The following is a 19,849-nucleotide window of genomic DNA, read 5'->3' as shown; positions in this document are numbered from 1 at the left end:
ACTGTTTAGTAAAACAAAGTACAGACCCACACATAAACAACAGATCAGTCTTGCTACATGGACACCAGGATTTGGAAAATAAAGTATACAACTACACAACAAAGCATAGATCATACTTAATAACTTTTTTTCTTGCAGTAATTAAAATGTCAATGTCAATGACAATAGCTCAAGTATTTGATACCAGTCTTGCCGCTGATACTGAAGAGAAGAGAACTCTTTTAAATAAAATTCAACCAATTGTAAGTATGCATGGAAATTATTATAACAGTGTACACATAAATATAAGCTTCTGTGGGATTTTTTATTTATGGGGTACTTATTATTAATTTTCCATTCACTTCAACAAACTAAGTTTTTAGGTAAAATCAAATTTTGCTTTAACTTATAAAAATAAGTTACATTTGATAAGTGTTTAATTTGATAAGTGGAAGTACAATCATTTGAAAGAACCTTGTACCTTTTTTGGGTGGTTTCTTGGACAGGTATTATTTTAAACCAGGACTAGGCCTTAGTTTAATTAGGAAATATAACTAGTTTTAAGTCAATTTAATTTTATTTATATAGTGCTTTTCACAATTGTTAATTGTTTCATAGCAACTTTACATTAATAGATGCAGGAGAAAACAAAAAAAATGGATGGACAACATAAGCAGCAGAATACATTGGCTAAGATTAGACCGTAGCGAGGGTGGTAATAATGTAATGTAGAAGAGGGTGCAAAGCTAAGCCAATGTCAGCTGATTCTCAAACATTTTTCGGTAAATCATTCCAGAGCTTAACCAACATGCCTTACTAAAATTATTACTTTTTGTTTTGCATTTTGAAGCAAAAAAAGGGCCCTTGTGTATTTTAAGATAATTATGTCAGTGCAAGTTGTTCTCAGTTTGGACAGCTCCCCTGTCCGGGAAACTGCCCTACAAAGTTTAAGGCATCATATTTCTTACAATGCAAGGTTCTTTATTTCCCAAAGTTCTTCCATTATACCTATGAGTACTGTAGTGCATTTCCTTAAGTATATACTTTTGGTTACAGATTGACCAATGTTACAAAACTGTACCTGACTACATTTCTGGGTCTGCAAAAGTCAATAATTTCAGGTGAGATCTACAATATGTGATGCAGTCAGTAAAAACACAGCTAAAGTCAGTTTTTGTGAGTGACTCTTGAAAGAGTCACATACGTTTTTATATGTGCAATTTTTTTGGTAAAACTTGTTGACATAGTGATTTCTAATGAATGTGTGTTTTTCATAGGTCTGGTAGCATTATAGTAGACTACACATTTAATGCAACATCTAGCAGCTCTGATTTTACATCTGCAAACACACAGCTTGCCAACAGTCTAAAGCAGGCAGGACTCCCTGTGGATCCCAATTCTTTCGCTGAAAGTGGTAAGGGCAGTGATTTTTTAATTCAGCTATTATGCTACTACTGTATGATCTAGTTGATTCATTTATAGTTTTTGTGCTGTTATGTATCAAAGATTGCTTTTTATTTTTGACGTTCCACAGATGGCACCAGTGGCCGTCGGTGACTTCTTTTTCGGGGGCTATGCGAAGCTCGTCACAAAATGTATTAAGCACGTCATGTGCGGTTCGTCATTTTAAAATATGTGTTCTGCGCGTAATTTGAACCATGTGCATCAAAATAAATGCCTGCTTCAAAGGGTTTATGATAAAAAAGACGCTCATGTTTGCCAAATACTCACCTAATCTCATGTGTAATCAGAGTTTAGTGTTAAGTGAGTGTCTTGTATTTTGTGAACATGAGCATCTTTTTTTTATCATAGATCCTTTCAAAGTGTGTGCAGCAGGCACATATTTTGACAAGACGCATGGTGCACATGGTTTACACTGCAAAAATTCTTTCTTAGTATTTTTTTTCTTGTTTTCAGTAGAAATATAAAAATATTCTTAAATTAAGATGCTTTTTCTTGATGAGCAAAACAACCCAAGAAAATAAGTCTAGTTTTTAGACCAAAAATATCAAATTTAAGTGATTTTGTGCATAAAACAAGCAAAATAATCTGCAAATTGAATTATTCTTGAATTTAGTGTTTAAGAAACATTTTCAAGATTTTATGTTTACCCCATTGGCAAAGATTTTTTTTCTTCTTAAAAATAATTTTTTGACGTGTAAAAATACGTTAATGTACTTAAATATTGAATGTAAAACAAAAACTTGCATTTATGAAATGTAATAGACAGTCCTTCCTTTTTTTGTGATTGTTGCGGGTTAAAAATCCTCGATTTTGCGGCACATTTTCTTAAAAAATGCGTTGGAATATGCGGGATATTTATGCAATTTATGCAATGGAATTGCGTGAATTTGCGAAAATTGCGGAACTTGAAAAAACTGCGGAAACTTGCAAAAGCTGCAATGATGTTCACGTCACATAATCACGTCACTTCATAACGTTCCCATGGCAATAGAGGACACGGCTGCGCTTTTGGGAAGTAAATGCAACATTTTTCAACTTTCTGCTAATATATATGTGACTTTTTGCTACGAAAATGCGGAGATTATGAAATCATGCAAGCCCCGCATATTTTGTGAGCGGAAATATGTAATTAATGCGGCGAAAGTGTGTCGTATTTGGAAAAAATGCAGCCCCGCATAAATATGCAGACTTTGGCTGATTATGCAATATAACGCGCGATTGCACAATCACGTTTTTCTGGAGGGACTGAATAGAGTAAAAATTATAATAATATGCTTTGGAATGTATGTTTTCCAAAGGAAAAACACTCCTAAAATACAAATACTTGAAAAAATACTTTTAAGTAGAAAGTAAAACCTCTGCTTGATAGCAACTTGTCAACCAACCTGTGGTCTGTGAACACTGGCATGAACGATTAATTAACTTCTCCTTTTGGTGTTTTTTGACAGTCTGTAAAACAATAGCTCCGAATTCTTGTTAATCTGTTAGTACAGTCTATCGCACAACAACTTTTTCCCATTTAGACGCGTTTTCCCCATGATTTCTGATGACTTTTGCCACTCAGTGGGCGTAACCGCAGTCACTTTGGCTGAAGGTGACGTCACATGCATACCCTCTATAGCTGTGTTCATTTTTCTTTTAGTGCCAGCACTCCTCTTCAACACCACAAATAAAATGTATCCAATGCAAAGGCTGGATCTGAGATGTACACGCCCAGCGTCTGTTGCGGGAGCAATAACATGGACCGTGAATAAGATTAATCCTGCACTAGATCCGAGATACTCAATTATTGACAGTGACACAGTTAGCACTCTCACTGTGAAGAACGCAAGTGAAATTGACAGTGGTGAGTCCTGTCTATAATATATTTCATGACAATATAACAGATAATGGCTGATTTTAGCACAGCAGTTTTATATGCGTTTATTGGTATAAAAATCAGTTATAGTTTCTTTTGCTTCAAGTTTAAAAACTTTATACTGTAAGCAAAAAACTGATTGAAAATTCTTGAATAGATAGATAGATATATGGACGGGGAAACATAATATTAATATAACATTTATCCACTAATAGGTAGATACTCATGTATCATAAATAGGAGCCCTATACCTTATATTCAGTGGCAAGACATTGTTATTGAACAACGTCCCAAAATTGAAGTTGACGCTGATCGAGTATTTGAGTGCAAGGATCAGACTGTCCAAATTAAATGTTGTGCTGCGCTCTACAGTATTGAGTGGGACCGGATTCCTGATGGTGATCAACTGGAAAATTCAGGTTGTACATGCAAACAGTCAATATAAATATTTTTTACTTACTTATCAAAACATTATAAAAACACTTATCAATCATTGTATTCTCTGTTTACCCAACCAGAAACTAACTGCATCATATTACAACATAAACTCCTGAAAATAAATTGTGGGAGTGTGGAAACCTTTACATGTCAACTCAAAGACCTGAAAGAGCTACAAGGTTACAGTTACAGCAGGAAAAGCGTCACCATTAAAACAAGTGACAAAAGTAAGCTTTTAGTTTCTTAGTCTTCAGATCATCTCTTGTGTTATTGTTGCTTCGGATGATGTTTACTGAATTAACAAGAAACATTATATTTTTAACTCCAGGAATTGACTGTACAAGTGAAACACTTGGAATTGGACAAATAGGTGATAAAGTAAATGGACCGTGTGAAAATGGCAGGATAGGCTTCATAACTTATCAATGTCAATTAGGTGGCTGGAGCATGATACAGATCGAATGTGTACTTCCTATTCTTGCATCCCTTCAAAGTGAAGTTCAGGTCTTGATTAATTATGTATTTGTTAGAAGAAGACTTTTCATTTTAAAATGTATAATATATGCACATTTTTAATATGGTAATGTAGGTCTTGACTGAGGAAAAAATTCCAGGGTTTCTGAAAAGCCTCAGTGATGCCACTGTGAAGAACAGCATCGACATTTCACAGTCTGCCTCGGATGTCAAAGCAATTGTTGATATGCTCCATCAATTGACTATCATCTCAACAAGCATGACCATTGATAAGACTGTGATGAATGTAATTGATTTTTCTTCTGCAATTTACAAATACCTGTATTTTTTTATTCATATATGGGCGGTTTTACTGACAGGATTTAGATTATTTCAGGACTTAATTATAATCAGTTTTTACTAATGCTATCTCATGCCAGTTCGTATGTATTTTACGAGGTGGCTAATTTGTACGACTATATTCATACATTTTTGTACGATTTCCCTGGACCCCTGTGACATTAGGGTTAGGGGTGGGGTTTTGTTATTGTTTTTATGATAATCATATGTTTTTGCACAATTAACATCGAACTCATTCATACAAATTAGCCATCTCATAAAATATGTATAAATTCTTGTGAAGACAGGCTGTCTTTAACAACAACAACAACAACAAAAAAACGGTGTGCATCTTGAGACAAAACAATGCCACTGATACAGCGGGGAAAATACGTATTTGACACATCGGCATTTTTATCAGTGGGGGGATTTCTGGGTGGGCTATTGACACAAACATTTCCATCAGATGTGGCCATCAGGCCGGATATTGAATTCATACAAAGAAATCAAAACATTTAAGTATACAAGTTGAGTCATAATAAAAAAGTGAAATGACACAGGGACTAAGTATTGAACACATGAAGAGAACAAGGTGCAAAATGGCACAGAAATCCAGGAGATCACATGAAATCTGTCAGTATTAAGTGAGAGAAACCCTGCCCCCATCAGTATGAATTGATATTCACTGCTTTAGCCTAATTGATGGCCTATAAAGGCTTCCCATTGGGTTAAAGCAAAGAACTCTCTCAAGATTTTCGTAATCTTATCATTGAAAAGTATTCTGATGGGAATGGTTCTAGGCGCATTTCCAGAATCCTGAATGTTCCTATGAGCACTGTGGGGGCCATTATCCGGAAATGGAAATAGCATCACTTCACCATAAACCGGCCACAATCAGATGCTTCACGTAAGATCCCTGTCCGAGGACTCTAAAGAATAATCAGGAGAGTTCTCCAAGAGCCAAGAACCACTCGGGCAGAACTTCAAGAAGACCTTGCATCAGCACGTGCTGTTGTTTCAAAGATAACTATAAGCAATGCACTGAAACGCCATGGCATCCATGCACGCTCACCGCGCAAGACTCCATTGCTGAACAAAAAGCATGTTGAGGCTCGGTTTACCTTTGCAAAAGAGCATTTGGATTATTGGAAGACTATAGTATGGCCATATGAAAGTAAATTTGAACGTTTGTCAGTCATTCTACACACAATGTTTGGAGAAGAAATAGCACTGCCCACCACCCCAAGAACACAATACCAACAGGTAAGTTTGGGGGTGGAAGCATCATGGTTTGGGGCTGCTTATCAGCAAGGGGTACTGGCAGACTGGAGAAACTACTGGGACATTTTGGATAAAAATCTGCTGCCATCTACCAGAAAGCTAAAAATTAAAAGAGGGTGGATATTTCAGCAAGACAATGATCCCAAACACAAGCCCAAGGAAACAATAAAGTGGTTCCAAAGAAAGAAAATCAATTGCTTGAATGGCCCAGTTAGAGAACTGAAGATCAAAGTTCATAAAAGAAGGAACCTTCAAGATGTAAAGACCATTTGTGTGGAAGAATGGGCCAGAATCACTCCTGAGCAATGCAGATGACTGTTCTCACAAGAGGCATCTAGAAGCTGTAATCACCAACAAAGGTGTTTCTACAAAGTATTAAATAAAGTGTGTTCAATACTTACTCCCTGTTTCATTTCACTTTGTGTGTTGTGACTCAGCTTGTATACTTAAATGTTCTGGTTTCTTTGTATGAATTCAATTTGGTTTGCTGGCAGCGTCTGGTGGAGGTTGTGTGTCGGTTGCCCACTTGGAAATCCCCTTGCTGATAAAAATGCTGATGTGTCAATTTCCCGCTATATATGTTAAGACATGTCAGTGCAAGATGCTTTAAAATTAAGACAGCTCAAACATGCATTTTAGTCTGGGACTAGGAAATCTTTGTCCAGGAAACTGCCCTTTATGTTTGCTCTATTAATTTAGTTTTATTCTCTACTGTACATGTACTGTAAAAAAACACTTTAAAGGGGCCATATCATAAAAATCTGACTTTTCCATGTTTAAGTGCTATAATTGGGTCCCCATTGCTTTTATCAATCTAGAAAATGTGAAAAAGATCAACCCAGTAACTTAGTTTTGGTAAATTATTGTGGCCAAGCATGTGAAACATAGGTCATTGAAATTCGGCTCCCCTTGTGATGTCATAAGGGGATTATACTGCCCCTTAATCTGCACTATCCAACCACGGCACTGACATTTAGTGCAGATATCAGCTCATTTGCATTTTAAAGGACACACCCAAAATGGCACATTTTTGTTCACACCTACAAAGTGTCAATTTTAACATGCTATAATAAATTATCTATATGGTATTTTGAGCTAGAACTTCTTATAAGTACTCTGAGGACACCAAAGGTTTATTTGACATCTTTAAAAAGTCTTGTGAAATGTCCCCTTAAACTCATAAATTCAAAGTCATTGTAATTGTAGACAAACATAATATTTGCACGGTGTGTGCAATGTGAATTTTTTTTATTTCAGACAATGTATCAGTGCAGTATACATAATCTGATTTACTAACTGTATTTTTCTGTATTTGCAGACATATCTCAAAACAGTGGATGTTATTGTATCAAATCAAACTAATAACATATGGGGAGAATTAAACAATGGGAACACACCATCAAATACCAGCACTGTACTTTTGTTTGCCATTGAGGTAACAAGCGATCGTCTGTCAGATGTGAATTTTACTTTAAATGAATCCTCCATTCAGCTGGAAAAAACTTTAATTCAAAACTCATTCAATTTAACTTCACAACAACCAAACTCAACTACCCAGATCATGTTTTCAGACGTTCCTGAACCGACCTTCGTAACTCTTATAATCTTCTCAAATCTTGACAATGTTCTACCAACTCGTTATACTTCTAAAAATGACATCGGTACATTCAAAAACCGGATCATTGGCGACGTGGTTGTGATAAAGGTTAACCAAACGGTTAATAATATTTCTCTTACTTTTGACATTACGAATGAGCTACTGGGAAATCCTCAATGTGTCTTTTGGAACTTTGATCTGGACCGATGGGATTCTGATGGATGTAAAGTCAAGCACTCCGGCAATGAAACAGTTACATGTGAATGCAACCACACAACCTCTTTTTCAATGCTCATGTCAAAGAATTATAGGGATGATAAAGCATTGTCCTATATCACATACATTGGTGTAGCTATTTCAATGGCCAGCTTGGTTTTATGTCTCATTATTGAGATAATCGTATGGAAGTCAGTGACAGGAAATGACACTGCGTACATGCGTCATGTCTTTGTAGTTAACATCGCTGTGTCGCTGCTGATCGCAGACATCTGGTTTATCATCGGAGCTGCAATTGCTAAACCAGGAGAGTCTACACCGGTGAATCCCTGCAGTGCAGCGGTTTTCTTCATTCACTTTTTTTACCTGGCTCTTTTCTTCTGGATGTTAACTTCAGCCCTTTTTCTCCTTTACCGCATTGCCATGGTCTTTTCTCAGATGTCAAGGGCTAAAATGATGTTCATTGCCTTCATGGTTGGCTATTGTGCACCTTTGCTCATAGCAGTTATTACTGTCGCATCCACAGCTGGAGCTGGTAGATATATTTGGATGAGAGATGAATGTTGGCTGAACTGGTCTGAATCTAAGGCCCTGCTGGCATTTGTGATTCCAGCTCTGACCATTGTTGCCTTAAACCTCATGGTTTTGATTGTGGTTTTGATTGTGGTTTTATATAAAATAGTTAGGAGAAATGACAATGCTGCAACTCAAACAGATGAGAAAAACGCCCTTCTTGTCATTGTCCGATGTGTGGCCTTTCTGACTCCTACTTTTGGCCTAACATGGGGATTTGGAGTGGGAACCATGGTGTCAGATGTGTATGGCCTTCATGTGGTGTTTGCCATCCTCAATTCATTTCAGGTAACATTTATTGTTTCAGCTTATGTTTTATTATAAAGTTACAGTATGTGTCCTTTATAAGTAAAGTGTATACAGTTTTAAGTATTATCCATTATATAGTCCTTCCAGAAAAACTCTTTTTTTTTTGTGATTGTTTCGGGCAGCATGTTTTCTTAAAAATGCGATGGAATATGAGGGACATTAAGCAATTTTATGCGATGAAATTGTGTGAACTTGCAAAAATTGCGGGAACTTGCAAAAAACTGTTTTTAGCTTTTGCACACTGCAAAAAATACTTTTTTTGTTGAATCAACTCGGACCCACAAGTCATTTCAACTTTCTATTATTTATCTTGACTAGAGATGAGTTGTTATAACTACAGGTGAGTTGTTATAACTTATAAAATTAAGCTGACTTTTCTCAGCTGTATTTTATAAGTTGTGACAACTCATCTTTGTTGACGTGACTTGTGGATCTGAGTTGATTTAACAAAAAAATTTTAAGGCAGCAAAGTATTTTTACAATGCAGCTTTTTAATGATGTTCACTTCAGATAATCTCGTTACTTCATAACGTTCCCATGGCAAAAAGAGACATGGCTGCGCTTGTGTGGGGTAAATGCAACATTTTCAACTTTCTGCTAAGATGTGATTTTTGCTACGAAAGCATGCAAGCCCTGCATATTTTGTGGACAAATCTGCAATTAATGCTGTGAAAGTGCGCATAAATACCGATGTTAAATCATGCGATCGCATAATTTGGAGGGACTGATTATAATGCATTAATAATGTTTCATAATTCAAAACAATTTTCTTTTGCTACAGGGTTTCTTTGTTTTAGTGTTTGGAACACTTCTGGACAGCAAGGTATATTGAAAGTTTATTTTTAAATGCCATGATAGGCTTTAATCTAAAATATTGGCACAAATATTTATTTTAGTATTAGATTCAAGTACTAAATCATATTAATCACATGTACAGTTTTTCATTTGTTGTATTATCTTTTAATGAAGTTAATCCTATTCCTAAAAAGAAAGACTCTTAAGAATTAAACAAATTGTCTGTGGTTGCAGGTCCGAAAGTCATTGGCAGGAAAGTTGAAATCAAAACTTAGTTCTGACCGTACCAAGGTAAAATGCAATGCGTCACTCATGAGCTCAATATTAGTCATATTTTCTCTCATGTTGGCCGATTATTAGTACATCTTATATCTAATATTTCTGAATTACAGAGCACTACTTCTACAGGACCATCATCTGCAGTCAAACTGGGTTGCTTTGGATGGATGCGGCGTAAATGTAAGTAAAAATGTTTAAACCTGTGTAGGAATATACTACAAAGATTATACTGCAATTTTACATATACATTTGAAATCAAAGTAAAAATAAAATATATATATTTTTTAAAAATAGTTTGTAAAACATGATGTAAAGTTTAATGTTAACCCCCTAAATACAAATTAATTAACACACTCTGTTAAAATACTATGCTATAATAGTTCACATGGTCATTGTAATTTTTCATATTTTTTAAATAAAAAATACTGAGAAAAATGAAATGTTTATGCTGCATAATCTTAATTATTCGCATTGTTGATAATATATTAAGGTTAGATATTCTAAGTTAAGTTTTTTTTAAGAGAGTGACAGCATTTGTCACTGCAATAGTGAAATTGTGATCCCTGTATTACTGTATTTAGGTAAACGGTTGAATAGACTGTCAGTACTGCCAACAAATAATAGTAATAGAGTGAATAACATACAGTATAAATTATCATTTTCAGATGTTTACCACGTATCTGATCCCAAACATTTCTCAACACCACCAGTAAACAAGACAGGAGTCTCATCAAGTTAATAAGCTATATCCTACTGGATGTTCTGTTACTGAGTTTGGCTTACAAAAGTTTCAGGAATAATTGCTTTAATTCCTTTCCCTGCCATTGACGAGTTATCTCCTCAATTAAGAGAAAACATTTGCATGAACATTTGCATGTTCCTGATGAGGTTTCATGCTTATCTTTAATACCTCGTTTATCCACTAGATTACCCAATTTATTAAAAAAATATATTTATTAATTTTATACTCTGTGTATGTTTTGATAATCGTTCTGAATCTGATTTCTATCACAAATGCAATTATTTCAGATTTTTGTTAAAAATAATTGATGAAAAATACCAATTTTTAAGAGTTTATAAGCAGAGAAAAAATATACATAGGATGAAACGGTTTTTCCTGTTTTTTGTTTTTGTTTTTTTTTTGAAAGCAGAGGGTCTGTTCATTCATTTGAAATATTTGTATGCCTATATATTTTTAGAAGAAAATTTTCCTGAAAGGCATTTTGTGAAACTTTTGTGAAAATAAAAAAATAACAATAATAAATGCTGGCGGGCAATTTTTAAGAAAGGCTGGCGGGGAATGAGTTAAAATAGGGTTACAATGTAATGTATTGTGTGAAAGAAAATTGAAAATTGGTGGTATGTTTTACTGCATCTATGATACTTGAATAAACTATACCAATTATATTTTGTTAAAATCATTACCATTTTGTTGTCCATCTTAATTTGTTTCCCTTTGTTCTTCAAATATAGTTTAATATATAATAAAATATAAAGTTTTGCATGTTAATGTTATCACTTAACTAATAGTGTCATGTCTCTTCATATAACCTTATTGTTTAACAATAGTTTGAAACAGTCTTAAAACAGCGATTTAAAACTATAGATCTGTATACTTTATAGAAGACCTGTCAGTGTGCTTGAGGAAATATCAACATTCATAAGTACCGAACCTTTAAGATACCAGCTAAAATGTGATCCAGTCTGTGAAACCCAGCTAAATCTTCTTACATAATGTAAAAAAAATGTGTGAAAATGTAACCTTGATATCTTTAACAATGACTGCCTAAGGTCATGTCAAAGATTAAAATTAATCATTGAGATCAAACTTTGATGCTCCTAATCTCATAATACGATATGAGACTTTTTATTCATTACTATTTCATTATTATTTTATAAGAATAATAATATTAATATATACTATTAATATTAATAGATTCAAAATAATTAATTAAATCAACATTTATTATTAAATTATTATTATTATTATTGTTTTATTATTATTATTATTTTTATTATTTAATGTTGTTAGTGCCTAGTGTTGTCTTTTGCACCATGCTATTAGACACAAAATATATTAATTCCTGAATTTGCTCACTTGCAGAGCTTTGATTTTAAGCTAAATATAATGTATGTGACTGTCACAATACATGGATAAATTAATCATATTACTCTACAATTTTTATATGTGTAATGCTGTCTGTGAAATCCAGGCTAACGTCTCATAGGGGCGGTTTCCCGGACCAGGATTAGCTTAATCCAGGACTAGGCCTTAGTATAATTAGGAAATATAACTAGTTTTAACAAACATGCCTTACTAAAAACATTGCCTGTGTGCATTTTGAGGTAAAACAAAGGGCCCTGATGTATTTTAAGATATGTCAGTGCAAGTTGTTTTCAGTTTAGAGAGCTCTTAAAAGTGTTAAAAGTCTAGGACTAGTCTAATCCCTGTCCGGGAAACTGCCCCATAAAGTTTAATTTTAATCACTGATTTCCTATTAATTTTAACCTCTAATGTTAATTTAATTCAATTTAAATGTATTTATAGCGTGTTTCACAAACAGAGTAACGAAAGCATTGCAATTTTACAATATAGATTAAACTGTAAAAAGGTTTGTTGGCCCAACACCAAAGATATTGAGTTTATACTTACATAAAATGATTTTCATGTTGGATGATTTTGTGAATAAAAATAAGTCAAAAATTATTATTCACAGGCTAAGTCACCATTTCGTTCAATTTTTTTGCAATGTCGTGATTTGGCCAGAAGAGGGCACTGTTAATCTGATTTTTTAGTCTCAAGAAAAACTTTAAAGGCAAATTACTAAGAACAAGCCACAAGAAATTAAAGCTAACAAAATAGCATCACACAAGTTTTGAGTGTTTTCCTTAAGACCTCTTATAGCAAGGATAGTGTAATCTTTCATAAAAATAAAAACAAATGGAGGTCTTGTGCAGGCGTCTGTACCGGTTCTTGCCTTTCTGGATAGGAGACTCAGAACATGGTTGATCTACTGACCCAGTAACAGCTTGTGACCATATTTTTCTGACATTTCATAGTGGATGTTTTTTGTCTTTTTTTTAAAGGGGGGATTTAGAGATTAGGCTACAAGTACAATACTCTGTGCCACGGATGATAAGAAAAGAGGAAAAAACGATTGGCAACTTTTTCGTTAAGAATGTTAAGTTAAGGCCTGTCCATCCGAATATCATAACCAATGCTCTGACATCAACCTCCCGTCAAATGAGCCCTGGTCCAAAGACGGCATCAGGTAATGAGCCTCTTACAATTGAGTCCGAGCCAGAGCATAATTCTTATGAAGAAAAATTATTTAAACATAAACACGAACAGTAATGATGTCGCGTGCGCCCAATTTACAGAAAAAAAGCCAGGACCGCTGTTTTCATCATAATCTTACTTCCAAATCTAATCCCATAAACTTTTCGGTGTTTGCTGTATCGCTCGCTATTACCGCCCTGCCAGACTGTCTTAAATAGAGAAATAAGTTCATTCCCTGATTTGCGTTGTTGACTCATTTATAAATAATTTCCCCCAAGGGTTTAGTGCGCAAATAGAGTTAAAATCAATAGAACATGATTACGTATTTCTTTGGTGAAAAAAAAATAAAATAAATAAGCCTACACGAAATGTGTTTCACTTAAATAATTTGCAAATGAACAAAACGAATTTAAAAGTAGCCTAGCCCAGACCACTCAGCTGTCAATCTGCCGACCCTTAAGTTTCACATTAAATGATAGTCTTATATTTTGTCCAATCATGGCCCTGTGCTTATTTCTGTCCATGTTCTGCCTAAAGATCTTTAAACATCTCTACTTACTTTGCGATTTGCGGTGCAGCCGGTCAGTCTTTTTCAAACGGGCGGGTATGAAAAGTATAAATGAAAACCGATGCATAATCTACGGGATCACGACTATGCCATAGACCCTACGCACATCTATAATGAGCCCTTTAGGGCAAACAGTTCAAACTATGTAGGTTTTGATCATCGATCTGAATCTGTTCTCTATCAAAAGTCCTTTACAAAAACGCAATTATCTATCTATAAAAATTTTGAATTTTTTGAAGAAACCTACCCATATTTGAGAGCTGATAAAAAGAGAACAAATGAAGATTTGCAGATGTCTCTTGATACATTTTCATTGTGTCCCTAAACATTTTTTTATGTGCCGTTTGAGAAAAAAGTACACGTCAAGCCGTTAAGAGTGTCCCTAGCTATAGCAATACTATATAAAGATAAATAATAATACGATTATTTTGGAAGTACATTTCATAATATTCTCAATGCTTGTTCAAGGACTTGGAGGTCAACTCCTCCGTACCTCTGTACTCCTCTTGGATCTGTAATTTAGGGCTGTTTAATTGACAGGGTCTTGCAGTACATCTGTTTCAAGGCCTTGATTGATATCATGGTCTTTGCTGGGATATAGCTGTTGTCTCTGGAACAGGTCCATGATATGGTCTGGATACATAATACCGGATCCTGCTGACTGCAGACTTTGCAATGGTGGTGAAGTGCAAACCTAACAACAACAAAAAACATGAAAAAATTCAACTGCAAGTAACCAAATAAAACTTGTTTTTTGTTAATGGTCAGAACTTCCAGTGAGAATGGTTATGACTGAATCATAACAATACCTTCATGTGACTGCCCTTGTTCAAGTCTCCATGCGTGCTGTAACTCTGTCTGACGCAGCCCCCGCTAGCTTAGCACAAAGACTGGAAGGGAATTATTGAGAGCAGTATGCTGGAGCCAGTGACAAAATAATGCCAACATTTTATGTGTTGTGATTTGTATAGTGTTGTGATTTGTAATAACAAGTGAAGGTAGTAAATACATGTACAGATAAGAAAATAAGAAGTGAAATACAACACAGATGTACACTCAGTCCAAAAGCTGTAACTGGGGCAGTAACATTTCAAACGTTACACATCTGTACCTAAGGAGTGCGTATTAGTACATTAAAGATTCATACTGGTATCTCAAAGAAACATATCTGTTCCCTACCTTTTATGGTATGTGCTTTTACGTCCAGAAATGATTGTTTCCTGAAACACAACAACAACAATGCATGCCGTTTTGGTGTTTAGAATTTTGTTTACTGAAATGGTGCCAAGGTATTCTTGTTTTGTTCAATCAATTGCCTAATAATTTACCATAAACATAAGGAATAGTAAGTTACAGTGAAAGTTCATTAAAATTTCCAAACAAATTTAAATAAATAAAAATAAAATATATTATTGTGGATGTATATTCATCTTATTAAATCTTTGATTTGATAAAAGGAAAACATTATGGTAATTTCTGCATTACACTAGTCCCTTTATTGTATTTTACTACAAAACAAAAAATAAACATGGTTATTTAAAAGATGAACAGTCTAGGCAAATTAACTATTTAGGTAAAACGATTATACAAATGATAATCAAGCCAATAAAAAACAAGGGTAGTTATTCCTTTACTGAAGTACACTTTTAGAAGACATTGAACCTTTAAAGTTAAAAAAAAGAACTTAAAAGTTCAAATATGAACTTATAGTAATTATAAAGGTTCGAAGTTGAACTTACGGGTTCTATAATATCCCCTGGTTATTTGAGCAGTTCTTTTTAGAACCTTTCTTGTGGCCAAAGGGTTCATTTTAGATCCTGGCCTGTTGTGAAGGTTCCTTTATGAACCTTTTCTAAAATGGAGTCAGACAGTTGAGATTTTATAATTTTATAGACGGTTTCATCGGACGCATGTGATACACGTCTGGATCCTAACTTTACTTCCGGTTTCATTTTTTTAAGGTCTGACTAGTTGCTAAACTGATCTCTTGAACAAATGCCTCGTCGAAAATAACAAATGTTTTGGTTTCCTAGGTAATCTATTTTTTTTGCTTGTTATAAAAATAAACTACTTTTAAAGGACTTTGTTGTTATTTATTATTAGCGGAGTTTACCGGAAGTTACGTGCAGCCGCTTGTTTATGTTGTTACTGCTGAAACGGTCTTATAAGATAATAATAATAATAATAATAATAATAATACTCATAAAAGCCTTAATAATACAAACAATATGCATGATCTGCATATTATTATTGTTATAATTATTATTATTTTAACATTTTACAATAAGGATATTTTTGTTATGTTTAGTTTATGCCTTAGTTACATCAGCTATGAACAACACTACAGCATTTATCAGTCTTAGTTCATGTTACTGTAATAAAATCAAAAGTTGTAACTGTTAACATGAGTTGATGCACAATGAACTAATGAACAATTGTATTGACATTAACTGACATTTACAAAGACAAATAAATGTTAATGCATTTGTTAAGGTTAACAAATACAACCATGTGTTATCATTAATATTTTTATTATTACACATTAATTTGGTGTGTGTGTGTGTGTGTGTGTGCGTGCGTGCGTGCGTGCGCGCGCGTGCGTGTGTGCGTGTGTGTGTGTGTGTGTGCGTGTGTGTGCGTGTGTGTGTGCGTGTGCAAAACGCTCACTCGCGCGTGTGTAAGGAGTATGTGCATAAATAGCCTAAGCCTCATTTGGGTTAACACACACTTGTCATGCATCATTCATAACTTATTTAATGCAGGTATCATAAAATAAATGAGTTACAGTTGTGCTGGCCAGAATATAATCTTTTAACAACGGCAACATACAATGAAGCAATGCAGCAAACGTTTGTAAGTCCATGAAACCGAGACCCATCGGCAACATGACGTAATTAATATTCTGACCTCCGCCATTGCTTTGCCGCAATGACTTCTGGGGCGTAACGCAATTTCGGCGCGCAAGTCTGCACTCGATGCATCCTCAATATCAAAAACACATCCGGGTATTTTTATGCGTCCTCTGTACTTGCGTTCTTGAGAATTGGAATTGAACTTCGATGGTTAATGATGACGTAGAGCAAGAACACAAGGACGCAAGATTGCTGAAGAACACATATTGAGCAACAGCCTTTTTCTTCATACAGCCGAGCTGTGCGCTTATACACTCACCGGCCACTTTATTAGGTATACCTTACTCGTACCGGATTGGACCCACTTTTGCCTTCAGAACTGCTTTAATCCTTTGTGTCAAAGATTCAACAAGGTACTGGAAACATTCCTTAGAGATTTTGGTCTATCTTGACATAACATCACGCAGTTGCTGCAGATTTGTCGGCTGCACATCCAGGGCACGAAGCTCCCGTTCCACCATATCCCAAAGATGCTCCATTGGGTTGAGATCTGGTGACTGTGGAGGCCATTTGAGTAAAGCGAACTCATTGTCATGTTCAAGAAACCAGTCTGAGATTATTTGCGCTTTATGACATGGTGCATTATCTTGCTAGAAGTAGCCATCAGAGGATGGGTACACTGTGGTCATAAAGGGATGAACATGGTCAGAAACAATACACGATGCTCAATTGGTACTAATGGAGCCAAAGTGTGCCAAGAAAACATCCCCCACACCATTACACCACCACCACCAGCTTGAACCGTTGATACAAGACAGGATGGATCCATGCTTTCATGTTGTTGATGCCAAATTCTGACTCTACCATCTGAATGTCGCAGCAGACCAGGCAACGTTTTTCCAACTTCTATTGTCCAATTTTGCTCGAACCAGGCTGGCCATTCTTTTCTGACCTTTGGCATCAACAAGGCATTTGCGCCCACAGAACTGCTACTCACTGGATATTTTATCTTTTTCGGACCATTCTCTGTAAACTCTTGAGATGGTCGTGTGTGAGAATCCCAGTAGATCAATAGTTTCTGAAATACTCAGACCAGCCCATCTGGCACCAACAACCATGGCACTTTTAAAGTCACTTAAATCACCTTTCTTCACCATTCTGACGCTCAGTTTGAACTGCAGCAGAACGTCTTGAACATGTCTACATGCTTAAATGCATTGAGTTGCTGCCATGTGATTGGCTGATTTGCATTAATGCGCAGTTGGACACGTGTACCTAATAAAGTTAATACACGCAAGCTCACTTTTACTTACGAATGCTGGTTAATAAAGGTTTAATTTCCTTTAATATAAGTGAGTTTCTATTTGTTTAATTGTTGTTGGGGTTTACATAAAAATAGTAATGTTGTTAGTTAGTTGCAGCCCTACTTGTGTTGGGAGTCAGGTGTGTTATAATGATCTGATTATAATTTGTGGAAAGTTGTGGAAAATAATTTTCACTGTTGGAATCCTTTAAACCAAATTTACCCCATGTATGTGTTAATTATTCTTTTGTATTTGCCTGTTTTATGCATCATCAGAACCTGGCTGTTTTACATTCCCATATAAAATCTTCAGCACAAGTTGTGAGCCTGATAAAGTCTTCACATGCCAATTAAAGGACATGCCAGAATTATTTAGATTTGCATATAGCAAGAAGACAGTCCAAGTTCAGACAGTCAACGGTGAGCATTAAATCTCTGTTTATGTTATAAATAAATTACTAAACAGTTTTTTCTAAACCTTAATATTTGCAATTTCCAGATTTTGAGTGTCAAGATGAAATACTTGGAGTTGGAAAAATAGGTGACACTGTTATAGGCCTGTGTGGCAAAGACCTGGAAGGCTACATAACTTATGAATGTCAAAAGACAAATGGCACAAAAGAATGGATACCTATACAGAGAGATTGTGTTGTTCAAGCTGTCAAAGACCTTGAAAGAAAAGCTAAGGTAATCTATTAATTATATTGATTTACAAATGCAAATAAGTCTAATAAAAATGTCTAGTATTTTAGCATTTTCTTCTTATTTTGTAATGTAGGTTTTAGTTGTGGAAGATATGATATCCCAGTGTTCATGACAAACCTCAGTAACACTGCAGTGAGATAGTAATGTAATAACACAATCAGCTTCGACTAGGGATGTTCACATTGACCGTTTAACCATTAACCGAAGGTAATAATTTATGACCGATTAACGTTATCAGTTAAAAGAAAAAAATATTTGTTAATGCATGGTGCGTTTCGTCATGAGATGACAGACATTTCGCCACTTCTCTATCTTTAATTTGTGAATGTCCTGTAAATGACACAAATTATTGCTGCCCTGACGATCTGATAAAGTAATTATTTGTATCAGAAATCATTTGTATGCGTGTTTGGAAGCTGAACGGAGACGCGCGCGAGACGGACCGCGTCATCTTGCGCGGACACGCGCGCGTCTCCATTCAGCTTCCAAACACGCATACAAATGATTTCTCGCGCACATCCGGACCGATCCGTACAGACGTTTGCTGATGGCCTCTGACCCTGCATGATAAACATCTCTTTTTTTGCACAAACGGAGAAAGACTAAAGCTAAACTTTTTGAAAAGCGTCCTGCTTTAGAAATGACCACTGTGGTAGATGAAACTGAGACAATCTGCCCTTTTTGGATATTAATCATCTGGACTGATCGCGTGATTTTTAATAAGTTAATGTTGCGTGAATATCTGATAATGTATGAATCCTGGTTCTGTTGTTGATCTGTCACTGCTGTTTGCACGTTCAAACTAAATGTTTTGTTTTTACTAGTTCACAGACAACCGTCAACTGTTTTTTTACTCAATGACAATTTCATATTAAAATCTTATAAGTTAACGGTTAATGTTCGGTTCAGAAGCTACGGTTGTCGGTTGGGAAAATTAACTGATATGAGCATCCCTAGCTTCGACTATCCAAACAATTGTTGGCATACTTCACACAGTTGCTGGTATCTCACAAAATATTAACATTAGTGAACATGTGATGAAGGTAAGTTTATATTCAGGTTTATATGCAAATATATTGTATTAAATGTATATTTGTTTTTTCCATCATCCGTCAAATTGTGCATTATACATTCTTATTATCTTAAGCAAAATGTCTGATATTAATAGATCTGTTTGATAAATTCTATTGAATACTTGGGCTGCCACATTTGTATTGCATATACTTTTTTGACTTGTTTGTTTTGGTCATCATTGTTCTAATCATGATTTTTATTTTCAGGATTTTCTTAAAACAGTGGACATCATTGTATCTGATAAATCTAAAAAACCATGGACAGAATTAAACAATGGCAACAAAACAGAAAACAAAAGCTCTGAACTTCTGCAAGCTATTGAGTCTATAAGTGATTGTCTCTCTGATGATAATTATGTGATAAATGAAACCTCCATTCAGTTAAATAGAACAACAATTAAAGACACATTCATTGGATCGTCTTTACTGCCAAACTCAACTACTCAGATTGTGATACCAAATGTTGAATCGACCCCAATAACCATCA

The 19,849-nt window shown here is 35.1% G+C and overlaps 1 protein-coding gene and 1 long non-coding RNA gene across 2 annotated transcripts; both read left to right on the top strand.

The window, feature by feature from the left end:
* Window positions 1-141: 141 nt before the first annotated feature.
* Window positions 142-11,229, top strand: LOC129429695 (adhesion G-protein coupled receptor F1-like). Its single transcript, XM_073856231.1, has 13 exons — window positions 142-242; window positions 1,036-1,100; window positions 1,257-1,393; window positions 3,086-3,289; window positions 3,517-3,720; window positions 3,820-3,966; window positions 4,068-4,243; window positions 4,329-4,499; window positions 7,131-8,486; window positions 9,289-9,330; window positions 9,537-9,593; window positions 9,695-9,761; window positions 10,247-11,229. Exons 1-13 carry the CDS (start codon window positions 147-149, stop codon window positions 10,318-10,320), a joined length of 2,796 nt encoding a protein of 931 aa, XP_073712332.1. The 5' UTR covers window positions 142-146; the 3' UTR covers window positions 10,321-11,229.
* A 6,310-nt stretch (window positions 11,230-17,539) lies between these two features.
* LOC141350591 (uncharacterized) lies at window positions 17,540-18,459 on the top strand. The gene is made up of 3 exons (XR_012358687.1): window positions 17,540-18,004; window positions 18,084-18,271; window positions 18,363-18,459. It is a non-coding gene; the product is annotated as an uncharacterized lncRNA (long non-coding RNA).
* Window positions 18,460-19,849: the final 1,390 nt, after the last annotated feature.

This window comes from Misgurnus anguillicaudatus, chromosome 18, assembly GCF_027580225.2.
Source record: "Misgurnus anguillicaudatus chromosome 18, ASM2758022v2, whole genome shotgun sequence".
Lineage (NCBI taxonomy): Eukaryota > Metazoa > Chordata > Actinopteri > Cypriniformes > Cobitidae > Misgurnus > Misgurnus anguillicaudatus.
The sequence above is the reverse complement of the archived record's forward strand: the minus strand, read 5'-3'. Positions and strand labels throughout refer to the sequence as shown.

Coding starts and splice junctions, on each gene's coding strand:
- LOC129429695 (XM_073856231.1), top strand. CDS start 147: ATGTCAATGTCAATGACAATAGCTCAAGTATTTGATACCAGTCTTGCC. Junction 1,101..1,256: donor GCAAAAGTCAATAATTTCAG/GTGAGATCTACA, acceptor TGTTTTTCATAG/GTCTGGTAGCATTATAGTAG. Junction 4,500..7,130: donor TTGATAAGACTGTGATGAAT/GTAATTGATTTT, acceptor CTGTATTTGCAG/ACATATCTCAAAACAGTGGA.